At 48.2% G+C, this 24,780-nt stretch overlaps 2 protein-coding genes across 6 annotated transcripts in view; one reads left to right on the top strand and one right to left on the bottom strand.

The window, feature by feature from the left end:
• Positions 1-24,780, top strand: part of MARK4 (microtubule affinity regulating kinase 4) — a 77,402-nt gene that overhangs the window by 31,969 nt on the left and 20,653 nt on the right. For all 5 annotated transcript variants that reach the window (XM_081200279.1, XM_081200280.1, XM_081200278.1 and 2 more), the window contains exons 2-9: positions 5,513-5,779; positions 12,363-12,416; positions 15,686-15,734; positions 15,912-15,977; positions 17,511-17,581; positions 19,659-19,715; positions 20,139-20,375; positions 23,184-23,303. In XM_081200279.1, coding sequence (XP_081056405.1) covers positions 5,513-5,779; positions 12,363-12,416; positions 15,686-15,734; positions 15,912-15,977; positions 17,511-17,581; positions 19,659-19,715; positions 20,139-20,375; positions 23,184-23,303 — 921 coding nt within the window. The remainder of the gene's footprint in view (positions 1-5,512; positions 5,780-12,362; positions 12,417-15,685; positions 15,735-15,911; positions 15,978-17,510; positions 17,582-19,658; positions 19,716-20,138; positions 20,376-23,183; positions 23,304-24,780) is intronic.
• PPP1R13L (protein phosphatase 1 regulatory subunit 13 like) overlaps positions 15,156-24,780 on the bottom strand; it is a 228,261-nt gene continuing 218,636 nt past the window's right edge. The window contains exon 15 of the transcript XR_014009747.1: positions 15,156-15,217. The gene's annotated coding sequence lies outside the window, so the exon portion shown is untranslated. The remainder of the gene's footprint in view (positions 15,218-24,780) is intronic.

The following is a 24,780-nucleotide window of genomic DNA, read 5'->3' as shown; positions in this document are numbered from 1 at the left end:
ATAAATTCTTTTCATACATGGAGACGATATCAGGAAACATCAAAATCACAGTAGGTATAATATAAAAACCGTGAGGTAGAATACGATGATTAGCAAAAGATACTGCTGTACATATTGTTGAGATAGAGGTCACGTCGTGGTGGTGGGAAGTCAAATAATGTAAAAGATTGTATATTGATTTTTGTATTTTCTTACTCTCCTTTGCTTTGTTTTATTAATAATGTATATGTGTTTTTTAGATGTTGGATTATAATAAAAAATTTTAATGATTAAAAAAAAAAGGGGGGGGGACAAGACAAATTCATGGAGAAAAGAGCTGTCAATGGCTACTAGCCACAATGGCTATGCTGTGGTCAGAGGCAGCAATGCTTCTTAATACCTACGGGACCACCTCTCCTGGTATGCCCCGCGGAGGACCTCAAGGTCTACAAATGACAACATTTTGGAGGTCCCAAGTCGCAAGGTGGTTAGGCTGGCCTCAACTAGGGCCAGGGCCTTTTCAGTACTGGCCCCGACATGGTAGAACGCTCTGCCACAAGAGACCAGGGCCCTGCGGGACTTGACATCTTTCCGCAGGACCTGAAAGACAGAGCTGTTCCGCCTGGCCTTTGGTTTGGACTCAGTCTGACCCTTATGCTTCCCTCCCCTTATGGTTTTGATCTACGGGCTATTATTAAAATGAGGCTGCATTTTAAATTGCATTTTAACCTGTATTTTAAATTGGTTCCCCTCCCCCATTATGTTTTTTGCTGTGATTTTACTGGTGTTAGCTGCCCTGAACCTGGCTCTGGCCGGAGAGGGCGGGGTATAAATAAAAGTTTTTATTATTATTAATATCTGTTGCTGGAAACCAAAGGAGGGGAGTGTTGGGCTTCTGTTCAGATCCTGCCGGTGGGGTTCCCTTTGAGGCATCTGATCGGCCACTGTGAGAACAGGACCCTGAACTAGATGGGCCATTGGCCGGATCCAGCAGGCTCTTTTGATGCTCCTAGGCTTATTTTTCCTATCTGAGATTTAACCCAAAGTACCCGTGGGAGAAAGGGGACGCGGGTGGCACTGTGGGTTAAACCACAGAGCCTAGGACTTGCCGATCAGAAGGTCGGCAGTTCGAATCCCCACGACAGGGTGAGCTCCCGTTGCTCGGTCCCTGCTCCTGCCAACCTAGCAGTTTGAAAGCACGTCAAAGTGCAAGTAGATAAATAGGTACCCCTCCAGCGGGAAGGTAAACTGCATTTCCGTGCGCTGCTCTGGTTTCGCCAGAAACGGCTTAGTCATGCTGGCCACATGACCCGGAAGCTGTACGCCGGCTCCCTCGGCCAATAAAGCGAGATGAGCGCCGCAACCCCAGAGTCGGCCACGACTGGACCTAATGGTCAGGGGTCCCTTTACCTTTACCTGTGGGAGAAACGGGGCTCAGGGGGCACTATGGTCTAAACCACAGAGCCTAGTGCTTGCCGATCAGAAGGTTGGTGGTTCGAATCCCCATGACGGGGTGACCTCCCGTTGCTCTGTCCCTGCTCCTGCCAACCTAGCAGTTCAAAAGCACATCAAAGTGCAAGTAGATAAATAGGTACCGCTTTGGCGGGTAGGTAAATGGCGTTTCCGTGCGCTGCTCTGGTTTGCCAGAAGCGGCTTAGTCATGCTAGACACATGACCCAAAAGCTGTACGCCGGACAAACTCCTGGTCCCTCGGCCTATAGAGCGAGATGTGCGCGCAACCCCAGAGTTGTCCGCGACTGGACCTAACGGTTAGGGGTACCTTTACCCATGGGAGAAGCTCTGTTAAATTCGAGTAGGATTTCAGAACCACAGTTAAAATGACCTCATGGTTGTGTTTATTGGAATTTGATTTTTGAAAATACGTTGTCTGTTTGAAGCTAGTTTCGAACTGGAGGTCCTGTTTTTATTGTGTGTGTGTGTATGATTTGCAGATTCAAATCCAGGTTTTCTTGATTCCTAAAATGACGTTATGTGCTGAGATTCCCCTGGCTTGCCAAGGAGAAGGTCTCTTGAGGTGGGCCACCCCTTGGCAGGAGCTGGGATGGGGCACTCGGCAGCCTCCTCTTCCGGCCTGTGCCAGGCGGTTAAGATTGGGCCTCGGACGCATCGCGGTGGCTCTTGATCTCCATAATCTCCTCGGACTTAAAGATCTTTTGCTGTCTAAGCTTGTTAAGGCGAACGGCCTCCCAGGGGAGTTTTCTGGGACGTGGGCTTGCCAGACCGGGATGCCTCCGTGAACCCGGGCCGGGTGCAATCGCAGCCCCGCCAACGGTGCTCAGATCGCAAGCAGGCACAAAGAATATCTTTTAACCTTGCCTTGCAGTTTATTATCAATTGGAGTTGGGGGGGGGCTTCAACATAGCTATCAACCGTCCCTTATTTGGCGGGAAACTCCCTTATCCCAGCGCCGTGTCCTGCTGCTGTCCCGGATTGATGATGTCCCTTAAATTTCCCGGGTTTCAAAGGAAGCAGCTCCTCTCCCTCCCTCCCTGCTGGCCAGGGAGGAGGGAGGCTCCAACTGTGTTGCTTGGCTGCGTTGCTCACCCAATAAGGAGTCTAAGAACGACTGGGGGGTGGAGCTTGCATGCCTTGTGCCAATCAAATCGGCCGCGTTGCCTGGGGACTCGCCTTTGCTCAGCGCTTCCCAGCGGAGAGGTGACGGTGGTTTCCCTTGCTGCATCCCCTTTGCCGGGTTGCTGCGCTGTGGGAACCACCGCTTGAGGCTTCGTTTGGAAGCTGGCTGGGCTTTCTGCCTTTGGCTCGGAGGGGCTCAGAAGTTGAACATACCTGTGCTGGGAAAATCCCTTATTTTCAAGGCTGCTGATCCCTTATTTTCGAGGCTGCTGGTCCCTTATTTTCAAATCTGTAAGTTGACAGCTATGGGCTTCAATGGATATCTATCTTTCTCTCATCATGGGACCCAAGGCCTTGGACAGGTAGTTTCGAGGGCGTCACCTGCTAGTAGATTGGCAGGACCCGCATCTGCCTCTTTCGGTGAGCAGCTGGCCCCACGGACCTGTAAGCCAGTGGTTCAAAGGTGATGAGACCTGAGGACCAGCAACATCTGGACCGGGGTAATTTTACGGTGACACGCAAGGACCAACGTGATATTTATTTATAAAAGTTGTTGGTGCACCGCTGTGCCAAAGAATATGAAAGTATTAAAGCAGGTGTTTGTTTTGTTTAGTCGTTTAGTCATGTCCGACTCTTCCTGACCCCCTGGACCAGAGCATGCCAGGGACTCCTGTCTTCCACTGCCTCCCGCAATTTGGTCAAACTCATGCTGGTAGCTTTGAGAACACTGTCCGACCATCTCGCCCTCTGTCGTCCCCTTCTCCTTGTGCCCTCCATCTTTCCCAACATCAGGGTCTTTTCCAGGGAGTCTTCTCTTCTCCTGAGGTGGCCAAAGTCTTGGAGCCTCAGCTTCAGGATCTGTCCTTCCAGTCAGCACTCAGGGCTGGTTTCCTTAAGAATGGAGAGGCTTGATCTTCTTGCAGTCCATGGGACTCTCCAGAGTCTCCTCCAGCACCAGAATTCAAAAGCATCCATTCTTCGGCGATCAGCCCTCTTTATGGTCCAGCTCTCACTTCCATACATCACTACTGGGATGTATGGAAGTTAGCAAAGCAGTTAGCAGCAGCCAAACACAAAAACCATCTAATAAAATCTGTAAAGAAGTTAAGAGTTTTAAAACAGGTGTCAAATAACCGGTGTGGGGAAGATGTATTCTTAATTGCCTGCCTAGGCCTGGCAGAACAGAAATGTGTTCTGTAGGCATCTAAAAGTTGGCACAGAAGGCGCCTGCTGAATCTCTAGTGGCAGAGAGTTGCACAGGACTTGGTTTCTTTCTCCCCTGTGATCTCCTGGCGGGGTCTGTGTGTCCCTCTTTGCTACTGCAGTCAGTAGACCATCTGCTGCACCGCTGCTATGATACAGATGGTCCTGAGTTCAAAACTCCATGACATCTCCAGGCAGGGCTGCTGCCAGTCAGAGCAGACTATACTGAGTTTGGTGAATTAGTACAAAGCAGCTGTCAAAATGTTCCTGCGACCCTAACACTATACCCCACCAACTCCTGGACAACTACAGTGGCACTGGTTGGCAGAGGGGAGGAAGATTTGGCAAGAAATAGGGGGTTGAAGCTCGTGTAATGAGTAATGAATGACTCCCCTATCCCCAAAAATGTACAGCGAGAAGCGTGAAGAGGGCCAACTGCCAGACTGGCCCTGCTCTGAATCCTCTGCCCCTTTGTGTGTTTTTTAAAATCTTTTTTATTCTATTTTACATTATACATTTAAATTAAACATTGATCATAATCATCAACATTTAGTATTCCCTGAATCCTTAGACTCCACCCCCATTCTTTCCATTATCAAACATTTTCTACTGCATCATATATTTTCTCTATTTTTCTTAAAATAATCCATTATTACCTTAGCTTTTTAATACATTACAAGCATTACTCTAATCCTGCCAAAGTTTTTAGTTGTTTACGGTGTTCTCTTAAGGAAATTGTAATCCCCCCCCCCATTCCTTCTTAAAGTTTCTATCTTCCTGGTTTCTGATTTTCCCGGTCAGTTTTGCCATTCTGGCATAGTCCATCATCTTCATCAACCATTCGTCTCCGGTCGGGACTTTATCTTCTTTCCATCTCTGGGCCAGTAGTGTCATCGCATAGACGAATAATCATTCTGCATCTAGAATTCCTAGTAAAAAAAGACTTCTGGTTTCCCCCCACAAATTTTAAACATTTTTGTTCAACTCGTTATATATCACTCATTATATGTTGTATCAATAGGGACGCGGGTGGCGCTCTGGTCTAAACCACAGAGCCTAGGACTTGCTAATCAGAAGGTCGGCAGTTCAAATCCCCGTGACAGAGTGAGCTCCCGTTGCTCAGTCCCTGCTCCTGCCAACCTAGCAGTTCGAAAGCACGTCAAAGTGCAAGTAGATAAATAGGTACCGCTCCGGCAGGAAGGTAAACGGCGTTTCTGTGCGCTGCTCTGGTTTCGCCAGAAGCGGCTTAGTCATGCTGGCCACATGACCCGGAAAAACTGTCTGCGGACAAATGTTGGCTCCCTCGGCCTATAGAGCAAGATGAGCGCGTAACCCAGAGTTGTCTGCGACTGGACCTAACTGTCAGGGGTCCTTTACCTTTACCGTATACCGTCATACCTTGAGTTACAGACGCTTCAGGTTGTGTTTTTTCAGGTTACGGACCGCCAAAACCCGGAAGTACTGGAACAGGTTACTTCCAGGTTTCAGCGGTTGCACATGCGCAGAAGCACTAAGTTACGCTTTGCACATGCGCAGAAGCACTGAATCTCAAGCCGCACGTGCGCAGCTGCGGGTTGCCAACGTGCATCCCGCACGGACCACGTTCGCGACCCGAGTGTCCACTGTATATTGTATCCCATGTGGTGATGGACATGGAAGATAACAAAAGCATTCTGGGAAATGATATACCTTTGCTCCTTCGTATGTAACGTCTCCGTCTTCCTTTTCTCCCCAGCACCAGCGCTGCCCGGTGGTCACCCTCGACCCGCCCCCCGCCCCGGCCACGCCTCCGCTGTCCCCGCAGCCCTCCACCCTGGCCAGCAGCCGCTCGGAAAAGGGTTCGTCATGGTCCAGCCGCTCTCTGGGCGCTCGCTGCCGCAACTCCATCGCCTCCTGCGCCGACGAGCAGCCCCACATTGGCAACTACCGGCTCCTCAAGACCATCGGGAAGGGGAATTTCGCCAAGGTCAAGCTGGCCAGGCACATCCTGACAGGAAGGGAGGTAAGCGGGGGCCGGAAGGGGTGGGGAGCAAGGATGGGCGAGAAGGGTGGATGGATGGATGGATGGATGGATGGATGGATGGATGGATGGATGGATGAGTTAGGCTCACTCACAGACCTCTTCCCACCAGCTTACAGCAAACATTCGAAACATCGAAATGCAAGCAGGTGAACACAGAGCACAGCAGCAAATTCCAAAATCAACTACTTAACCAGCACAGAATAAATTGAATTTCACATACACACACACATATACACATATATTTTCTAGGTTTAAGTGCAGCATACCGTTTTACCTCCAATTGTGGACAGGATCTGTTCCAGAGCTCTGGACAGATCCTGAGGAATCTGCAACCGGAGGCCCTTGTTCTGCGCATGCGCACAGTGCAATTTAGCGCTTCTGTGCATGCGGTGAAACCTGGAAAAACACTTCTTGGTTTGCCGCAGACGTATTCCAAAGGATATGTAACTGAAGGTGACTGTAAGTAGTAGTAGTAGTAGTAGTAGTAATAATAATAATTAATAATAATAAATTCTATTTATACCCCACCCTCCCCAGCCAAGACCGGGCTCAGGATGGCTAACACCAAAACAATTGATTGAAATACAGCTTTTAAAAAAGATTAAAATACAACATAAAAACATTAAAATGCAGCCTCATTTCAGCTGAAACTCAAATCAAAAACTTTGGGGGGGATGAAAACATCAAGTCTTCACCAAGACTAACTATCCAGACTGGTCCTACGTGGGCCAGAAAAAAGCCAGGGAAGTCCCCAAATAGGAGTTCCATCACAGGAGGAGAAAGGAAAAAGAAAGAGGGGGAGGGAATCAAGTTGATTCCAAGCCAAAGGCCAGGCGGAACAACTCTGTCTTGCAGGCCCTGCGGAAAGATGTCAAGTCCTGGTCTCATGAGACAGAGCATTCCACCAGGCCGGAGCCATCACTGAAAAGGCCCTGGCTCTGGTTAAAGTACCACTGTAATTACAAAGCAAAACAAGAGTTAACTGTCAATACATTTTTCTGGCACTGGTCTTCCTGTACTCCAAGAAGTTGGGCTCAGATGCGGTTCAGAGCGGAGGGGTCCTCTCATCAGGGTAGAGGGCATACTGCTATCTCCCATATGGGGTTGGTATCTGGGGCACTTGTGGGGCGACACATCCTGTTCCAGCTGCCCTGAAAGCACCTCCCTCCCCACCAAGAGAGACTAGAGCATTTGGCTTCCTAAAGGTAAAGGGACCCCTGACCATTAGGTCCAGTCATGGCCGACTCTGGGGTTGCGGCGCTCATCTCACTTTACTGGCCGAGGGAGCCGGCGTACAGCTTCTGGGTCATGTGGCCAGCAGGACTAAGCCGCTTCTGGCGAACCAGAGCAGCGCACGGAAACGCCGTTTACCTTCCCGCCGGAGCGGTACCTATTTATCTACTTGCACTTTGACGTGCTTTCGAACTGCTAGGTTGGCAGGAGCAGGGACCGAGCAACGGGAGCTCACCCCGTCGTGGGGATTCGAACTGCCGACCTTCTGATCGGCAAGCCCTAGGCTCAGTGGTTTAGAGCATAGTGCCACCCACGTCCCTTTTGGCTTCCTAAAGCCGCCTGGTAATTTGAGTTGTCGACAAACTTTTCCTCCCTCTTCCAGAAGACCAGCTGATCCCTCAATTTTAATAAAGTTCACAAACAATAGATTCAAAACAGATGCAGAGAGCGGGGAGCTCTCCTTTGTACGATGCAGAATGGACTCTCGTCAAAGGAGGTTAGTTAAATTACTGAGTGACTCTGTGGAACCGCCATGGCCAAAGGCAGTGTATCAGCTGCTGGGGGGGGGGGGCAACTGCTCTCTTGGTGCCTGCTCTGTTTTTGGGCTTCCTATTGGTGGCATCCACTTAAAAAGCAGAGACATCACCTTGCCGACAAAGGTCCGTATCGTTCACTCTATGGTTTTCCCAGTAGTGATGTATGGAAGTAAGAGTTAGACCATAAAGAAGGCTGATCACCGAAGAATTGATGCTTTTGAATTCTGGTGCTGGAGGAGACTCTTGAGAGTCCCATGGACTGCAAGAAGAACAAACCTCTCCATTCTGAAGGAAATCGGCCCTGAGTGCTCACTGGAAGGACAGATCCTGAAGCTGAGGCTCCAAGACTTTGGCCACCTCCTGAAAAGAGAAGACTCCCTGGAAAAGACCCTGATGCTGGGAAAGATGGAGGGCACAAGGAGAAGGGGACGACAGAGGATGAGATGGTTGGACAGTGTTCTCGAAGCTACCAGCATGAGTTTGACCAAACTGCGGGAGGCAGTGGAAGACAGGAGGGCCTGGCGTGCTCTGGTCCAGGGGGTCACGAAGAGTCGGACACAACTAAACAACAACAATTGGGGCATCTGGTTGGCCTCGGCCCAGTATACCTGAAGGAACGTCTCCACCCCCATCGTTCTACCTGGACACTGAGGTCCGGCTCCAAGGGCCTTCTGGCAGTTCCCTCACTGTGAGAAGCCAACTTACAGGGAACTAGGCAGGGGGCCTTCTCAGTGGTGGCACCCGCCCTGTGGAACACCCTCCCGCCAGATGTCAAAGAGAAAAATAACAACCGGTCATTGTATTTTAGTGTTTTGTTGGAAGCCGCCCAGAGTGACTGGGGAAACCCAGCCAGATGGGCGGAGTATAAATAATAAACTATTATATATTATATATTATATATTATATATTATATATTATATATTATATATTATATATTATATATTATATATTATATATTATATATTATATATTATATATTATATATTATATATTATATATTATACAGTGGTGCCCCACAAGACGAATGCCTCGCAAGACGGAAAACTCGCTAGACGAAAGAGTTTTCCGTTTTGGAGATGCTTCGCAAAACAAATCTCCTATGGGCTTGCTTCCCAAGACGACAATGTCTTGCGAGTTCCTGCTGGTTTTTTTTCCTTCCCCCCTTTTTCTAAGCCGCTAAGCCGCTTATCTGCTGATCCAATCAGCAGATAAGCCACTAAAAGCCGCTAATAGCGCTAATCCACTAATCCGTCAATGGGCTTGCTTCGCAAGACGAAAAAACCGCTAGACGAAGAGAATCACAGAACGGATTCTTTTCGTCTTGCGAGGCACCACTGTATATTTTATATTTTATATTTTATATTTTATATTTTATATTTTATATTTTATATTTTATATTTTATATTTTATATTTTATATTTTATATTTTATATATTGTATATTGTATATTGTATATTGTATTATAATTGGCAGCTAGACCAGAAAGACCCACTTTGGGTCTGATTCAGCTGCAGGGCACTTGAGGCAGAAGGGGTCTCTGGAGGAAAAAGAAGGGGGAAGAAGCCTAAAAACACTCATTGCAGCAGGAAACCTTGTTTGGTGGGCTGCCGCAAGGCTGGGTCCCTGTGTCCCCCTCTCAGGAGACCCCAAAGCACAGGACTCCAGTTGCCGATTTATAAACCAGCTCATAGCCTACTGAAGCAGTGCGGAACAAGCCAAGATAAACTGCGGAAGGTTACTAACTCGGTGAACTAAGAGCAATAAAACCCTTTCTGCAATTGTGGCAGTTAATATTCCATAAAATGACTCCGGTCACACTCCAAGGGAAGCCTTCTTGTACAAAATGTCTTGAGCAGACACCTAAGATAGCAAGGTGCCTGTTGAATCTCGGTTCCCGGACTGATGCTGAAAGTCCACCCGTTGTCGCAGCTCTCGTGCCGCCAAATTTTGGAGGTGGCGGCTCTTTGTATCTTCTCATGGAACCTCCAGCTTCACGGGCAGTCTATCTGCGAGAACAGGATGCCAGGCTAGGCGGGCATCTGGGAAGTTGGGTTGCTTCTTTGTTTGTCCAGAACTCACGCCCTGCCTTCTGTCACAAAGGTCCCAGTTATCACAAATCAATGCATAGAACAAGTTATCGGAGATAACAAATGCAGTGGTACCTCTGGTCGCGAAAGGGATCCGTTCCAGAGGCCCGTTCGCAACATGAAAAGAGCGCAACCTGCAGCTGCATGTCTGCGCAGGCGCGGGTTGCGCATTGCCGCTTCTGCACATGCACGTGACATCATTTTGCGCTTCTGTGCATGCGCGAGTGGCGAAACCCAGAAGTAACCCTTTCTGGTACTTCCGGGCCGCCGCAGGACGTAACCTGAAAGAACGTAACATGAAGCAGACGTAACATGAGATATGACTATACTTTCTTTTTTCTTTTTTTAATAATTTTTATTGAATGGTTTTATGTTACAAAAAACAATACAGCCATACTACCACTAAATATAATTAAGAAATAAAAATTACATACATTGATATTTAGTTTGTTATTTGTTATTTACCGTCTTATTTCCTCCCAAACATTGCACACAACAACACACATATGTGCAGACACCCACACACCCACACCCGCACAGAAAATGATAATAACGAAAGTAAATATTTTCCCCCTTTTATCTTCCAAAATCTTTTCTTCAACTTTGACTTCCTGTCAAGTCCCTTCCCATATATTTTATCTTACATTTGAATGTACACTAAACAATAAACCTTTCTATATAATTTTTCTAATACATTCTGAAAACATAATAAAGCCTTAATTGTTGTCCACCTCCTTTTAGTTCCTTTATCACTCGAATGCTAGCACCGAGAAGGTATGACTGCACTTTCAGGGTCTGTCAGTTTCTCACACAGACCAATATGGTCCCAGCCTTTCTGAAAGTCAGTCTTCACCTGGTCCCTGGGTCCCAACCTGACGTGTGTGTGTGTGTGTGTGTGTGTGTGTGTGTGTGTTCCACAACTGGGGTTGCCAATCCTGAGGAGAGCCTCAAGATTTCACTTAAGGCCAGAAATCGGCTTCAGTTTATTGTCCCGCACAAGAAGAGCTTAGCAGACCAGGCCAAAGCATCTCGTGGTAGCCAAATGCCCCAAAGGACCTGGGAATCTAGGTAGACTGCGCCTGAATCTGGAGGCTCCATTACAGCATCCGAAGATTAGTTACAGATAGGTAGCCGTGTTGGTCTGCCATAGTCAAAATAAAAAAATTCCTTCCAGTAGCACCTTAAAGACCAACTAAGTTAGTTCTTGGTATGAGCTTTCGTGTGCATGCACACTTCTTCAGATACACTGAAACAGAAGTTGCCAGACCCTTCTATATAGTGAGACGGTGGGGAGGGGTATTACTCAGAAGGGTGGTGGGAATGGGAGATTGGCAGGTAGCTGAGATGAGCCTGTTGACGACTCTTAACGACTGCAATAGGTCTTACAGGAAAAGGCAAGGGGTGAGAAGGTGAGAAATGGCTTAGTCATGTATAATGAGATAAGAATCCAATGTCTCTGTTCAGACCAGGTCTCTCCATGGTTTTGAGTTTGGTAATGAGTTGCAATTCAGCAGCTTCTCTTTCCAGTCTATTTCTGAAATTCCTTTGTAGTAAAACAGCTACTTTGAGATCTTGTATAGAATGTCCTGGGAGATTGAAGTGTTCTCCTACTGGTTTCTCTGTTTTGTGATTCTTGATGTCAGATTTATGTCCGAAGATTTAGCATCCGAAGAGCCAGTCCTGTTCTCACAGCCTGAATGTGAAGCCTGCCCAGCTTACCCTTCTGCCAGGGAGAGTTAGAGCAGTTAACATTTTGAGTGCATGTGCGAATGGCGTTCTGGGTCCTCTTCTATCCAGGCACCCCAGAGCCACTTGGGGAGAGGTGATCTGAGGGGTTGTACCCCAGGACCAATCAGACACTGTCCTGGCACCCTCCTCGACGACGTTTTTTGCAGCCATGGGGGAGGGGTGGAGCCAGCCTCAGGTGCGTCTGTCCTGAGCAGGTGGGATGCAGCTGCGACTTATAGGTGGCGAGGGGGCAGGCGTATAGGGCTCCACCCTTAGCCACTGGCTACTTCTGGTGCTGGGGGCAGTCTAGATGGGGGTGGGGAGGGAGAATGAGGAAAGGCAGAAAAGAAATCACAGGGGGGGCTGGATTTGGAAAGGAGGATTTAGCAAATTATTGCTGGCAGGAACCAACTATTGCATGGCCTTCTTTTTTTATACGTTTCAAGTTTATACATATCATTAGTTTTACCATCAACTGAACATTTCAGAGTTTGACTTCCTTCCTCCTCTTTCTGCGGTTCGTTAAATGTATTTTTTTAATACCTTCTGCGTATCCAGATCCATTTGATTTGCTCATTTAATTATCTGCTTTAAATATACACTCTTATGAAACTGCAGGTTATTACAATAATCCTGCCAGGGTTTTTATCTGTTTGCAATTTATCTGTAAATATCCAATAAAACCCTTTCCATTCTTTTATAAAAAAAAGTTTGCTATTTTGATTTCTTATTCTTCCTGGTAAGTTTCACCATTTCTGCATATTCCATAAGTTGTTGTTTTTTAATCCGTTCTTCCTTTGCTGGGACTTCGGCTTCTTTTCACTTTGGGGCAAGAAGTATTCATAAGTCAATTTCTATACAATTCAGCTCGTTCTGTCCCTATAATTCCCAAAATTGCATAGCCTTTCTCTCTCTCTCCACCCCCAGCCGCCCCCACTTTTTCACCAGTCTGATTTTCTGGCATTTCATTTCTTCCAGGTGGCTATAAAAATAATCGACAAGACGCAGCTGAATCCAACAAGCCTCCAGAAGGTCTGTATGTCTGTTGTTGTTTCGAACCCACCACCTCTTTGATCAGAATCGTAAGAACTCTAGATTTGGAAGGGACCCCTAGAGTCATCTAGTCCAACCCCTTTGCAGTGCACGAATGCCCCAAAGGGTGTTTTGGCCCTGGGAGGGGGGGGTATTAGGGACTGCAGGGGTCGGCTGCTGGGGAACACCATTACCCAGAGGGGATTCCCCAGGAGGGCACTAAGAGGCAGAAGGCAGCTGGGGGGGGGCGGACTCTAGAGGTGTAAATAACAACAACAATAATAATTATTATTTTTACCCTGCCCATCTGGCTGGGTCTCCTCAGAAGCTGCTGGATCAGGCCAGAGGGCCATCTACTCCAGCATCGTGTTCCCTCAGGGGCCAGCCAGATGCCCTAGTAGGAAATCTGCAAGCAGGATCCAATAATAATAATAATAATAATAATAATAATAATAATAATAATAATAATAATAATAATAATTTATTATTTGTACCCCGCCCATCTGGCTGGGTTTCCCCGGCCTCTCCGGGCGGCTTCCAACAAAGATTAAAAAGACATCAAAATGTCACACATTAAAAGCTTCCCTAAACAGGGCTGCCTTCAGATGTCTTCTAAAAGTCTGGTAGTTGTTGTTCTCTTTGACATCTGGTGGGAGGGTGTTCCACGGCGGGCGCCACCACCGAGAAGGCCCTCTGCCTGGTTCCCTGTAGCTTTGCTTCTCGCAATGAGGGAACCGCCAGAAGGCCCTCTGCGCTGGAACTCAGCGTCTGGAAAGAACAATGGGGGTGGAGACCCTCCTTCAGGTCTACTGGACCGAGGCTGTTGAGGGCTTGAAAGGTCAGCACCAACACTTTGAATTGTGCTCGGAAATGTACTGGGAGCCAAGGTAGGTCTTTCAAGACCGGTGTTGGTGCTGACCTTTAAAGCCCTAAACGGCCTCGGTCCTTTATACCTGAAGGAGCGTCTCCACCCCCATCGTTCTGCCTGGACACTGAGGTCCAGCTCCGAGGGCCTTCTGGCAGTTCCCTCACTGCGAGAAGCAAAGCTACAGGGAACCAGGCAGAGGGCCTTCTCGGTGGTGGTGCCCGCCCTGTGGAACACCCTCCCACCAGATGTCAAAGAGAACAACAACTACCAGACATCTGAAGGCAGCCCTGTTTAGGGAAGCTTTTAATGTTTGATGTATTACAGTATTTTAATATATTCTTGGAAGCCGCCCATAGTGGCTGGGGAAGCCCAGCCAGATGGGTGGGGTATAAATAATAAATTATTATTATTATTATTATTATTATTATTATTATTATTATTATTATTATTATTATTTAATATTCCTTGTCTGGTTCACACAAATGCTTCCCCCCAATAAATAAATATGTTTAGGGGTACTCTCATTTTGACTCGAGACAATCACCATTTTATAGTTCAAATTGGGAAAAATAATTACAGTAAATGGACAAAAGTATGAAGATTCACAAAATGTTTAGGGGTATGCGTACCCCTGCGCCCCACCCCCGAAAAAAGCACTGGGTTCACGGGGACCTCTGTCTCCCACAAACCACTGACCCCCCACCCCACCTTTCCCTCCTCTGGTGTGCTCATTGCCAAAGACACCCATCGCTCTTCACCCCCCCTTTCTGCCCCCCCTTCCCTAATTAGCGCCTGGAGTCCAAGTTGGTCGCTGTGGTAACGCCAGCTCCTGCCAGCATCTCGCTGTGGGGGAGGTTGTGGGGGGTGGAGCTGCTAATTAGCGGCTGGATTTTCCAGGCCAAATGAGCTTGGGGAAGATGGGGGGGGAGAGAGAGATGGATATTGAAGGCTTTTTCTCACCCCCCCTTTCAAATTAGTCATTTCCCCTGGCAAGGGGGTGAGGGAAGCTCCCTGTTCAATGGGAGTCTTCCCAGTTGCAGCTCCCTGTTCAATCCAGTCTTCCCAGTTGCAGCCAGACTGACACTCTCAGCATCCTTTTGGCCGGGGGGGGGGGGGGAGGCCTTGTACTCCCTTGAAAGCCTCTTTCCTTCTCCCCCCCCCCCCCCGAAATTCATCTGCCATCCATCTTACAGCTCCTTTTAAGGGGAAAACCCCCCATGAAATGAGTGCCTCCCACTGACTGCCCCCATTGATGGGTTTCATAAACAGATCGCATTCCTAATCCTGACATTTAATTAATAGAATCACAGGACTGAGCTGTGCCGAAGAGGCAGTGTGGGGCAGTGGTTAGAGTACACAATCTGGGAGAGATCAGGGTTCAGATTTCCCCAACTTGGCCACCTTGAAGCTCACTGAGAGAAAGCTTGTTTTCTGCTGCTCTAGAGTGGCTCAAACACTTAATACGATACCAAAGGCAAGAGGGCCTCTGAGCATGCGCAGAATGTTTTTGGCTGCTGTTGCCACTGCCAAATTGTCAGGGGTTTGCCAGGATTATGGGGAGAGGCTTCCATGTTAAAGGCCTCTTGCCTTGGCACCTCTCCTTTTTAGAAATTAACCTCTCCTGCCAGCCGCCTTTGGAATAAAGGTAAAGGTAAAGGGACCCCTGACCGTTAGGTCCATTTGTGGCCAACTCTGGGATTGTGGCGCTCATCTCGCTTTACTGGCCAAGGGAGCCGGCGTACAGCTTCCGGGTCATGTGCCAAGTATGACTAAGCCGCTTCTGGCGAACCAGAGCAGCACACGGAAATGCCGTTTACCTTCCCGCCAGAGCGGTACCTATTTATCTACTTGCACTTTGATCCGCTTTCGAACTGCTAGGTGGGCAGGAGCAGGGACCGAGCAACGGGAGCTCACCCCATCACGGGGATTCGAACTGCCAACCTTCTGATCGGCAAGTCCTAGGCTCTGTGGTTTAACCCACAGCGCCACCTGCACATAGCTGTCAACTTTCAGATTTGAAAATAAGGGATCGGCAGACTCACCTGTCCCGGTGACAGTCTACGGGATATCTAACAATCCGGGATAGCAGCGGGAAATGGTGCTGGAATAAGGGGATTTCCTGCAAAAAAAGGGAAGGTTGACAGCTATGCATCCACGCCTTTGGAATACCTAAGAGCAAAGTATCCGTGTGGAGGAAAAAACTGCCTCCAAAGCAATTTTGGGAACAGAGTTTACTTGGGGAGGAACCCCACTTCCATTCCAAAAAAAATCGTTTCCCCAAATACGTTCCTGCAATGGGAGCACGTCCAAAATGTGTGTTTGTGTGTGAAAACATGCTGCGACCGGCCCTAGGGGAGGATGACTTGGCTTAACCCACCTTCCTCCTCCTGTTTCTTTGCAGCTCTTCCGAGAAGTGAGGATCATGAAGGGTCTGAATCACCCCAACATTGGTAAGAGAGCCCGGAGCCCGGAAAGAGGTCTGCCTCCGTTCACATTGACAGCTGCCTTTCTCTTAAGGAGCGCGAGGGCAGGACCGGGAGGGAGGGAGAGGGTCGAGTTCAAGAAATCCAGGCAGATCTTGCTCCATGGAATCCGGGGGCTGAAATCTCTCTCTCTCGCTGTTGCAGTGAAACTCTTTGAGGTGATAGAGACGGAGAAGACACTATACCTAGTGATGGAGTATGCCAGCGCAGGTGAGTTTGGAGCATGTAGTGTTCCCTAAACAAGGAAGGATTGGACTCTGATTAATAGAATACACACAAGACTCTGGGTTGTTGTTGTTTAGTCGTTTAGTTGTGTCTGCCTCTTCGTGACCCCATGGACCAGAGCACGCCAGGCACCAGGTTCTTTTGTGAATAAAACGACCTGGGCCGAGGGGTGGACAGGAATTATTATTGGCACCTCCATCTTAAAAAGCAGAGACATCTCCTTGCCAACAAAGGTCCGTATAGTTCAAGCTCTGGTTTTCCCAGTAGTGATGTATGGAAGTGAGAGCTGGACCATAAAGAAGGCTGATTGCCGAAGAATAGATGCTTTTGAATTCTGGTGCTGGAGGAGACTCTTGAGAGTCCCATGGACTGCAAGAAGATCCAACCTCTCCATTCTGAAGGAAATCAGCCCTGAGTGCTCACTGGAAGGACAGATCCTGAAGCTGAGGCTCCAAGACTTCGGCCTCCTCATGAGAAGAGAAGACTCCCTGGAAAAGACCCTGATGTTGGGAAAGATGGAGGGCACAAGGAGAAGGGGATGACAGAGGACGAGATGGCTGGACAGTGTTCTCGAAGCTACCAGCATAAGTTTGACCAAAGTGCGGGAGGCAGTGGAAGACAGGAGTCTGGTCCAGGGGGTGACGAAGAGGCGGACACGACTAAACGACTAAACAACAACAACAAAGAGGCAAAATGATGGAAGTTTATGAAAATAAGCATTGCCTGGGGAAAAGTGAGGAGGGGAAAGGTTTTCTCCTTTTCTCATTATACCCACATTAATTTATTTACTTTTTCCTATTTTTTTATTATACAGACAGCAAAACAAAGAAGTCTAAATTAACATTGCCTTCTACCAATAAGAAATAATAATATTACAATAATGAAAATACTAAAAGTACATTTACTTCCGCTTTTAAACTTCTATTCTTATTACTTTATATTACTATTCTATAAGAATCTATTCTTTCCTTTGCTGTCCCATATATTATTTTATTTCCCAAAGTCAACCTAACCCTCCTCTCCTCCCCACTGCTCTTCCCATCATAATATATTTTTTTCTAGTTGCTTTGGTAAGATTGAGTAACTTGAAAACTGTTAAATTATAATTACTTATTTTGATCTTTCACGCTTAACAAATGCCTATTAAGAGTTCTGCTTTAACACCATATTTCTTCACGTATTCCCCTATGCATTCCCATTCTGTATTGAATTTTTGATTGGAGCAGCCCCTAATTGCTGCGGTCATTTTCGCCATCTCTGCCCACATTTAATTAAGCTGAATGTTGGAAGATGCAGGACAGATAAAATGATTTTTTTTTCATGCAGCACATAGTTAACCTTTGGAACTCCCTGCCACAAGAGGCAATAATGGGCACCTACTTGTGTGGCTTTAAAAGAGGAATAGACAAATTCATGGAAAAGGAGAGGGCTTCTCATGGCGACTAGCCAGGATTCCACTGGCCTGATCCTGCAGACTCTTCTGATGTCAGCCTAACGTCCTTTTCTCTCCGCCTGTAGGAGAAGTCTTTGACTACCTGGTTTCCCACGGGCGCATGAAGGAGAAGGAAGCTCGGGCCAAGTTCAGACAGGTGAGGAAACCCCAGCCGGGGAGCCGGTTTCTCTTTGGGTACCAGGAAAGGGGTGAGGGGTGATTGGCGGGAACATGGCTTGGCTGATGTTTTTGTTTTTTTAAAAAAAAATATTTAATCACTTTTTCAATACAAACAACCGCCGCAAACAACAGAAACCATAATGACACTAATAATTTGACAATTCAGATTTGAATACACAGATATACCTATGACTACACCTTTTGTGTGTTTTTTGCATTTTATTTATTCATTAACATTCTTCTATTACATCGGTAAACATTGTCATATTACATTCCAGGACTTACTAGAATATAATTTCCAACATGTATACAAAAATTATATACAAATTTTATATACCTAAAAAGAAAATGAAACAGCAACAAAAAAGAAGGAAAGAACAAAGAAATTCCCCCCCCAAAAAAAAATCATATACATACCAACACACTAAACCTTTACTGTATTTTTGAACATATGTTTTATATCTATCCCACTTTTCCATAATTTTTTGTTTTGAATTGCCTCTCAGGGTATTTGTGACTACACCTTTTTAACAAAGTTTTCCCACCACACTCTCCTCCCGCCACTTCCCACCACTATCCGCCTTATCACTTAAATATTCCTTCCAGATTTCTTCATATTTATCCAATCTTTCGTATGCAGCTAGTCTGTCCATATTATCAATCCATGTGCTCAATTCATCAAAACAAGTTTTTCATCTTCCAATTAATCAAAACAAGTTTTTTTGCTTCTAATATAGCACGGTAAAGCCATTTTTTTGACCCCTTGTAATCTACCACATATTCTGGAATATAATTTAGAATTAAATTCAATTCCCCTACATAACAATTTCTTTTTGGCTGATGTTCTGGGGCAGAGAGGATATCAGACACTCCCTGGTCCAGTTCCATCCCCCATGGCTTTCTCACGTGGCCAAGGATTGATTTCCTTTCTCTTTCCAGGCGAGGGGGCGGGGTAAGGATTGATCCTGGCAGCCTGGCTTGTTTTGCTTTAAAGGGGGGGCACTCACGACTCTAGGCGGGGGGGGGGAGACGGAGTGTCATCTCCGTAGGAAGTGGGAGAGCCTTTCAGGGATCTTTCCCACACCCCAGGACATTTTCACCCACCACATTATCTCCCACTTGGACTACTGCAATGCGCTCTACGTGGGGCTACCTTTGAAGATGACCCGGAAACTACAACTAATCCAGAATGCGGCAGCTAGACTGGGGACTGGGAGTGGCCGCCGAGACCATATAACACTGGTCTTGAAAGACCTACATTGGCTCCCAGTACGTTTCCGAGCACAATTCAAAGTGTTGGGGCTCGGCTTGAAAACCCTAAACGGCCTCAAAGGCCCAGTATACCTGAAGGAACGTCTCCACGCCCATCGTTCAGCCCAGACACTGAGGTCCAGCTCCAAGGGCCTTCTGGCGGTTCCCTCACTGCGAGAAGCAAAGCTACAGGGAACCAGGCAGAGGGCCTTCTCGGTGGTGGCGCCCGCCCTGTGGAACACCCTGCCACCAGATGTGAAAGAGATAAACAACTACCTGACATTTAGAAGACATCTGAAGGCAGCCTTGTTTAGGGAAGTTTTTAATGTGTGACATTTTGATGTATTTTTAATCCTTGTTGGAAGCCGCCCAGAGTGGCTGGGGAAACCCAGCCAGATGGCCGGGGTAGAAATAAATTACAGTGGTGCCCCGCAAGACGAATGCCTCACAAGACGAAAAACCCACTAGACAAAAGGGATTTCTGTTTTTCGATGCGCTTCGCAAGACGAATTTCCCTATGGGCTTGCTTCGCAAGACGAAAACGTCTTGCAAGTCTTGTGCAAGTCCCCCCCCTTTTTTCTAAGCCGCTAAGCCGCTAATAGCCTTTTAGCCGCTAAGCCTTTAATAGCCGCTAATCCGCTAATAGCGCTAATCTGCTAAGCCGCTAATAGGGTTGCTTCGCAAGACGAAAAAACCGCTAGACGAAGAGACTCGCGAAATGGATTATTTTCGTCTTGCGAGGCACCACTGTATTCCATTATTATTATTATTATTATTATTATTATTATTATTATTGCTCCTAGATTGTCTCGGCCGTGCACTACTGTCACCAGAAGAATATTGTCCACAGGGACCTGAAGGTGAGAGGGTTCTGGGCTGCTCCCCTCCATTTCATCTCCCTCCCCTTCACCCCCTCCCAGTAACTACGATGTCACTCAGTAGAACAGCTGGGCTGCAAGCCTCTGCCCTGGACTTCACAGCATGGTCTGGGGCAAATCGCTCTATGCCTCCATTTCTCCATCTGTAAAATGGGCATACATATTACGCTGTTGGATGAGCAGGGCTGGGGTGGCCTTCAGCATTTTCTCTGCTTCGTGCCACCTCTTAAGAACCCAAATCCAGGTACCCCAAAGCTGATTCAGATTCCTAGAATATTTCTGTGCCCCTCGCCTCACCGGGGGTTGGGCTAGTTGACCTTTGGGGGTCCCTTCCAACTTTCCAGCTCTGTCGTTCTGTGACTTCATCGTCCGTTCTGTGACTCTCCCCTTTGCTACCCAAAACAGGCCGAGAACCTTTTGCTGGACGCTGACGCCAACATAAAGATCGCCGACTTTGGCTTCAGCAACGAGTTCACGTTGGGCTCCAAGCTGGACACCTTTTGCGGGAGCCCCCCCTACGCCGCCCCGGAACTCTTCCAGGGCAAGAAGTACGACGGCCCCGAGGTGGACATCTGGAGCCTGGGGGTCATCCTCTATACGCTGGTCAGCGGCTCCCTGCCTTTCGACGGCCAGAACCTCAAGGTGGGGCAGAGCAGGGGTCGCCAGGAAGCCTTGAAGGGGGAAGTGGGGGGTTATGGGGCTCCCTGCCTTTCGACGGCCAGAACCTCAAGGTGGGGCAGAGCAGGGGTCGCCAGGAAGCCTTGAAGGGGGAAGTGGGGGGTTATGGGGCTGGAGCCAGGCCCGGCGGACTGCGGGGTCTCCCAAGCCAGAAGCAGAGATAGGGTGGAGGCAAGGAGGGGGTCTGTTTGGGACCCTTGAACTTTTCTCTTTTTGCAGACAGGTGTTTTTTTTCAGGTTAAGAATCGTTTTATTCGAGTTGGGATTTTTACATACATTATATTATCTCCTTCCAATTTTTAAATACAGTGGTGCCCCGCAAGACGAATGCCTCGCAAGACGGAAAACCCGCTAGACCAGGGGTCTGCAACCTGCGGCTCCGGAGCCGCATGTGGCTCTTTTACACCTTTGCTGCGGCTCCGGGGCGGATACTAGCGAGGGGAGGACGTGCATTGTGCGCCCCAACACTCCCCACTGTAGCAGGCGCTGTACTGGCTGTGACGTCGCATGGGGGCGGTGCGTGCATTAGTCATGCACCGTCCCGACGTCACCTTCCCGCCCGCTGTCAGATCATGGCTCCGGAGATATATTTGTTTTAAATGTCGCAATGGTTTTGCGGGTCCCAGGTTTTTTTTCCTTCGGAAACGGGTCCAAGTGGCTCTTTTTGTCTTAAAGGTTGCAGACCCCTGCGCTAGACGAAAGGGTTTTCCGTTTTGGAGGTGCTTCGCAAGACGAATTTCGAAAATGTCTTGCGAGTTCCTGCGGGTTTTTCCCCCTCCCCCCCCTTTTCCCCAAGCCGCTAAGCCACTTATCAGCTGATCCTAAGCCGCTAAGCCGCTTAACAGCTGATCGCTAAGCCTCTTATCAGCTGATCCGCTAAGCCGCTTATCAGCTGATCCGTTAAGCCCGCTAAGCCGCTAATAGCGCTAAGCCGCTAATGGGCTTGCTTCGCAAGACGAAAAAACCGCAAGACGAAGAGTCTCGCGGAACGGATTCTTTTCGTCTTGCGAGGCACCACTGTATCCTGTACAATTTTTTCCTTTCCCTCCCATATTCATTAGAAGGGTTCAAACAATTATCCTCAGCCACGGGCATAGCATCTTTAAAGGTAAAGGTAAAGGGACCCCTGACCATTAGGTCCAGTCATGGCCGACTCTGGGGTTATGGCGCTCATCTCGCTTTACTGGCCGAGGGAGCCGGTGTACAGCTTCCGGATCATGTGGCCAGCATGACTGAGCCGCTTCTGGTGAACCAGAGCAGCGCACGGAAACACCGTTTACCTTCCCGCCGGAGTGGTACCTATTTATCTACTAGCACTTTGAAGTGCTTTCGAACTGCTAGGTTGGCAGGAGCAGGGACCGAGCAACGGGAGCTCACCCCATCGCGGGGATTTGAACCGCCGACCTTCTGATCGGCAAGCCCTAGGCTCTGTGCTTTAACCCACAGCGCCACCCGTGCATAGCGTCTTTAGTTTCCACCGAATGTCTTTTGTTCCAGTAGTTTTTATCCACTGAAGATAAGGGCTCCATCTGTTCCTTATCATGGTGGACTTGACCTTCCGCATTGTTTCCTGTGACGTTACTGCGACAAAGTCCGACTGAATAAGTTGAAACAAATAATTATTCCATGCCTCTACTTGCAGACAGCTTTGTTGAAATAGCAAAAGGGGTTCCTCTCCCCAAAAGCTTAGCCCACCTCCCCAAACTACACTTCTCCCCTGAATTGTACATCCTTGCCTTTTGTGTTTTATGTTATGGAAATGCTTCCCAAATGAATTTTTTACAGGGGCAGACTGTTGACATCAGGCAGGTTGCCTTCACTGTACTTCTTCCTGCTAAAAGCTTGCTTATTTATTTATTTATTTATTTATGTCTACCCGGACATAATAATAATAGTAACAACAACAACATTTTCCTATAATAGATTATTATAAATAAGAATACATTTATTATCACATTGTCACTGGTCATTTCATTGTTTTATCCATTGTGTGAACCCTTTCGAAGTCCATTTCTTTTTTAACGATCACGCAGTACGTAACTTTTATGAAATAAACTGGTAAAAAAAAGACCCGAAACAAAAAGATGAGGAACCAGAGAAAGGAATGACTCTGTGACAAAATGTGAAAGCCACAGATATTGTGCACGTCCTGCCCAGATAATGCCAATTCCTCTGCCCAGCAACTCTTTATTTTATTTTTGTTTCATAAAATTTGCACACTGCTTGATTATAACAACCCTCAGAGCAGCTATCACCAAGAAAGATTAACGGTAATTTAAAACTTTCAAAAACTCGCATCAGTGTTCTAAACATCCGAGCGGAATTGTCTAAACAAAAATGGTTTTTTTTAGCAGGCGCCGAATTATATCATCATTACTATATTTATTCAAATCCCACCTTTTTCCCAGACCAGGAATCCAGGATAGTGAAGGCACCTGCCTGATTTCAATAGGCAGGGAGTTCCACAGGGCAGATCCCTGAGCGCCAAGGTGTTACAGGCCTTGCTCCTGTCAGCAATTCTACTGCAGCATTCCTTAACCACCGACGACCCCAGGCTGTGGCTTATGGGGCGGAAACCAGTGGCGGTGGCGCCCACAAAGACTGGAAGCACCATTAACTCCTTGCGGGTGCCCTTCCCCACCCCAAACCTCCCGCTTGTCTGCTGGTATAGGGCGAAGCTGACCCAAAAGTGGGGGGAAAGGAGGGTGAATTTGAGGCAGGACGGGGGAACCCGGTTTGGATATGACTGACGCTTCCACCTGCTCAATCCAGGAGCTGCGGGAACGAGTCCTTCGTGGCAAATACCGCGTGCCCTTCTACATGTCGACGGACTGCGAGAACATCCTGCGGCGCTTCTTGGTCCTGAACCCCTCCAAGCGCTGCACCCTGGAGGTAGGGGCACCTAAGATGGCTGGGCGGGGGGGGAGGGGCTTGGTGAGTGGGTCTGGTGAAGATGGCCGGGGGGGCGGCAGCTGAGCCACGTCGCAGGGACCAGGGCTTTACTGTGTGGAAGAGAGAGAGGGAGAGATTCCTGCACTGAAGATTGAGGTTGAATCCTGACAAGTACTGTTTTGGGGGGACAGGAGGTGGGTGGGTGTGGAGGACTCCCTGGTCCAGAATGGGGTACCTGTGCCCCTGAAGGACCAGGTGCGCAGCCTGGGAGTCATTTTGGACTCACAGCTGTGCATGCAGTCACAGGTTAATTCTGTGTCCAGGGCGGCTGTCTACCAGCTCCACATGGTACACAGGATGAGACCCTACCTGCCCACAGACTGTCTCGCCAGAGTGGTGCATGCTCTGGTTATCTCCCGCTTGGACTACTGCAATGCGCTCTACATGGGGCTCCCTTTGAAGGTGACCTGGAAACTGCAATTAATCCAGAATGCGGCAGCTAGACTGGTGACTGGGAGTGGCCGCCGGGACCACATAACACCCGTTCTGAGAGATCTGCATTGGCTCCCAGTAAATGTTGGAGCCAAATGTTTATTGAATACATGGGGAATAACCGCGTACAGCTGAAAACGCTGTCAGCATTGAGATAGATTCAACAGTTGCGATGGATGTAATAATGGAATACCGAATGGGATAGTTTCTGCAAAACACGCAGGGATTCAGGATGTGTAAAATGAACGATGGAAAGAAAGGAAGTCGTTAAGGAGGTGAAAATGAGTGTTTTAAATGGCAAAACAGAAAATTGGATAAAAATTATATAAAATAAAAAATTGATAGATTGCCTCTGGGCCATAAAAACATAAGAAAAGACAGCCCAAAGGGGGCCTTCTCTTAGTCCAGCATCCTATTCCCGCATTGGCCAACCGGATGCCCATTATGAGAAACCCGTAATCAGGATCCGGGTGCAAGAGCAACTCTCGCCTACCATTTTTCCCGCAGCTGGCATTCGGAAGCATTGACCCTGGAACCGCTGCTTGCCTTTTCTTCCCTGTTCTCTAAGCCATTGCTTGAGACCTTGCTCGTTCCCTGGGGGAGAACGAGGGAGCGCAGCTGGTGCCCCCGCCTCCTCCGAGCCACGATTCCACCCCCCCCCCGACCCGTTCTCCAGCTCCATCTTCTGCCCTCCAACTCGTTTCTCCTTACAGGAAGCTGTTGCTGCTGCGGGAGAAGGCCTTTAATTAGCTAATGTCTCCGTGGGATCTGGCCCTGCCCACCCGCCTCTCCCTCCCCCCCCTCCCCCCACGGATGGCTGTAATTAGCCTAATCGACTCAGGGATAATTATACCGTGTGTCAGGGAGGCAGAGAGCAGCCTCAGCTCCCTGCCTGCCTGCCTGCCTTTTCCCCCAGCGTAGTTCGCAGGCTTCTGGGGGGGGGGGAGATGCTGTGAGATGGGGGGGTGCCCTAAGAGTGGGGGGG

The sequence above is a fragment of the Podarcis bocagei genome (assembly GCF_964188305.1).
Source record: "Podarcis bocagei genome assembly, chromosome: 7".
NCBI classification, from domain to species: Eukaryota; Metazoa; Chordata; class Lepidosauria; order Squamata; family Lacertidae; genus Podarcis; species Podarcis bocagei.
The sequence above is the reverse complement of the archived record's forward strand: the minus strand, read 5'-3'. Positions and strand labels throughout refer to the sequence as shown.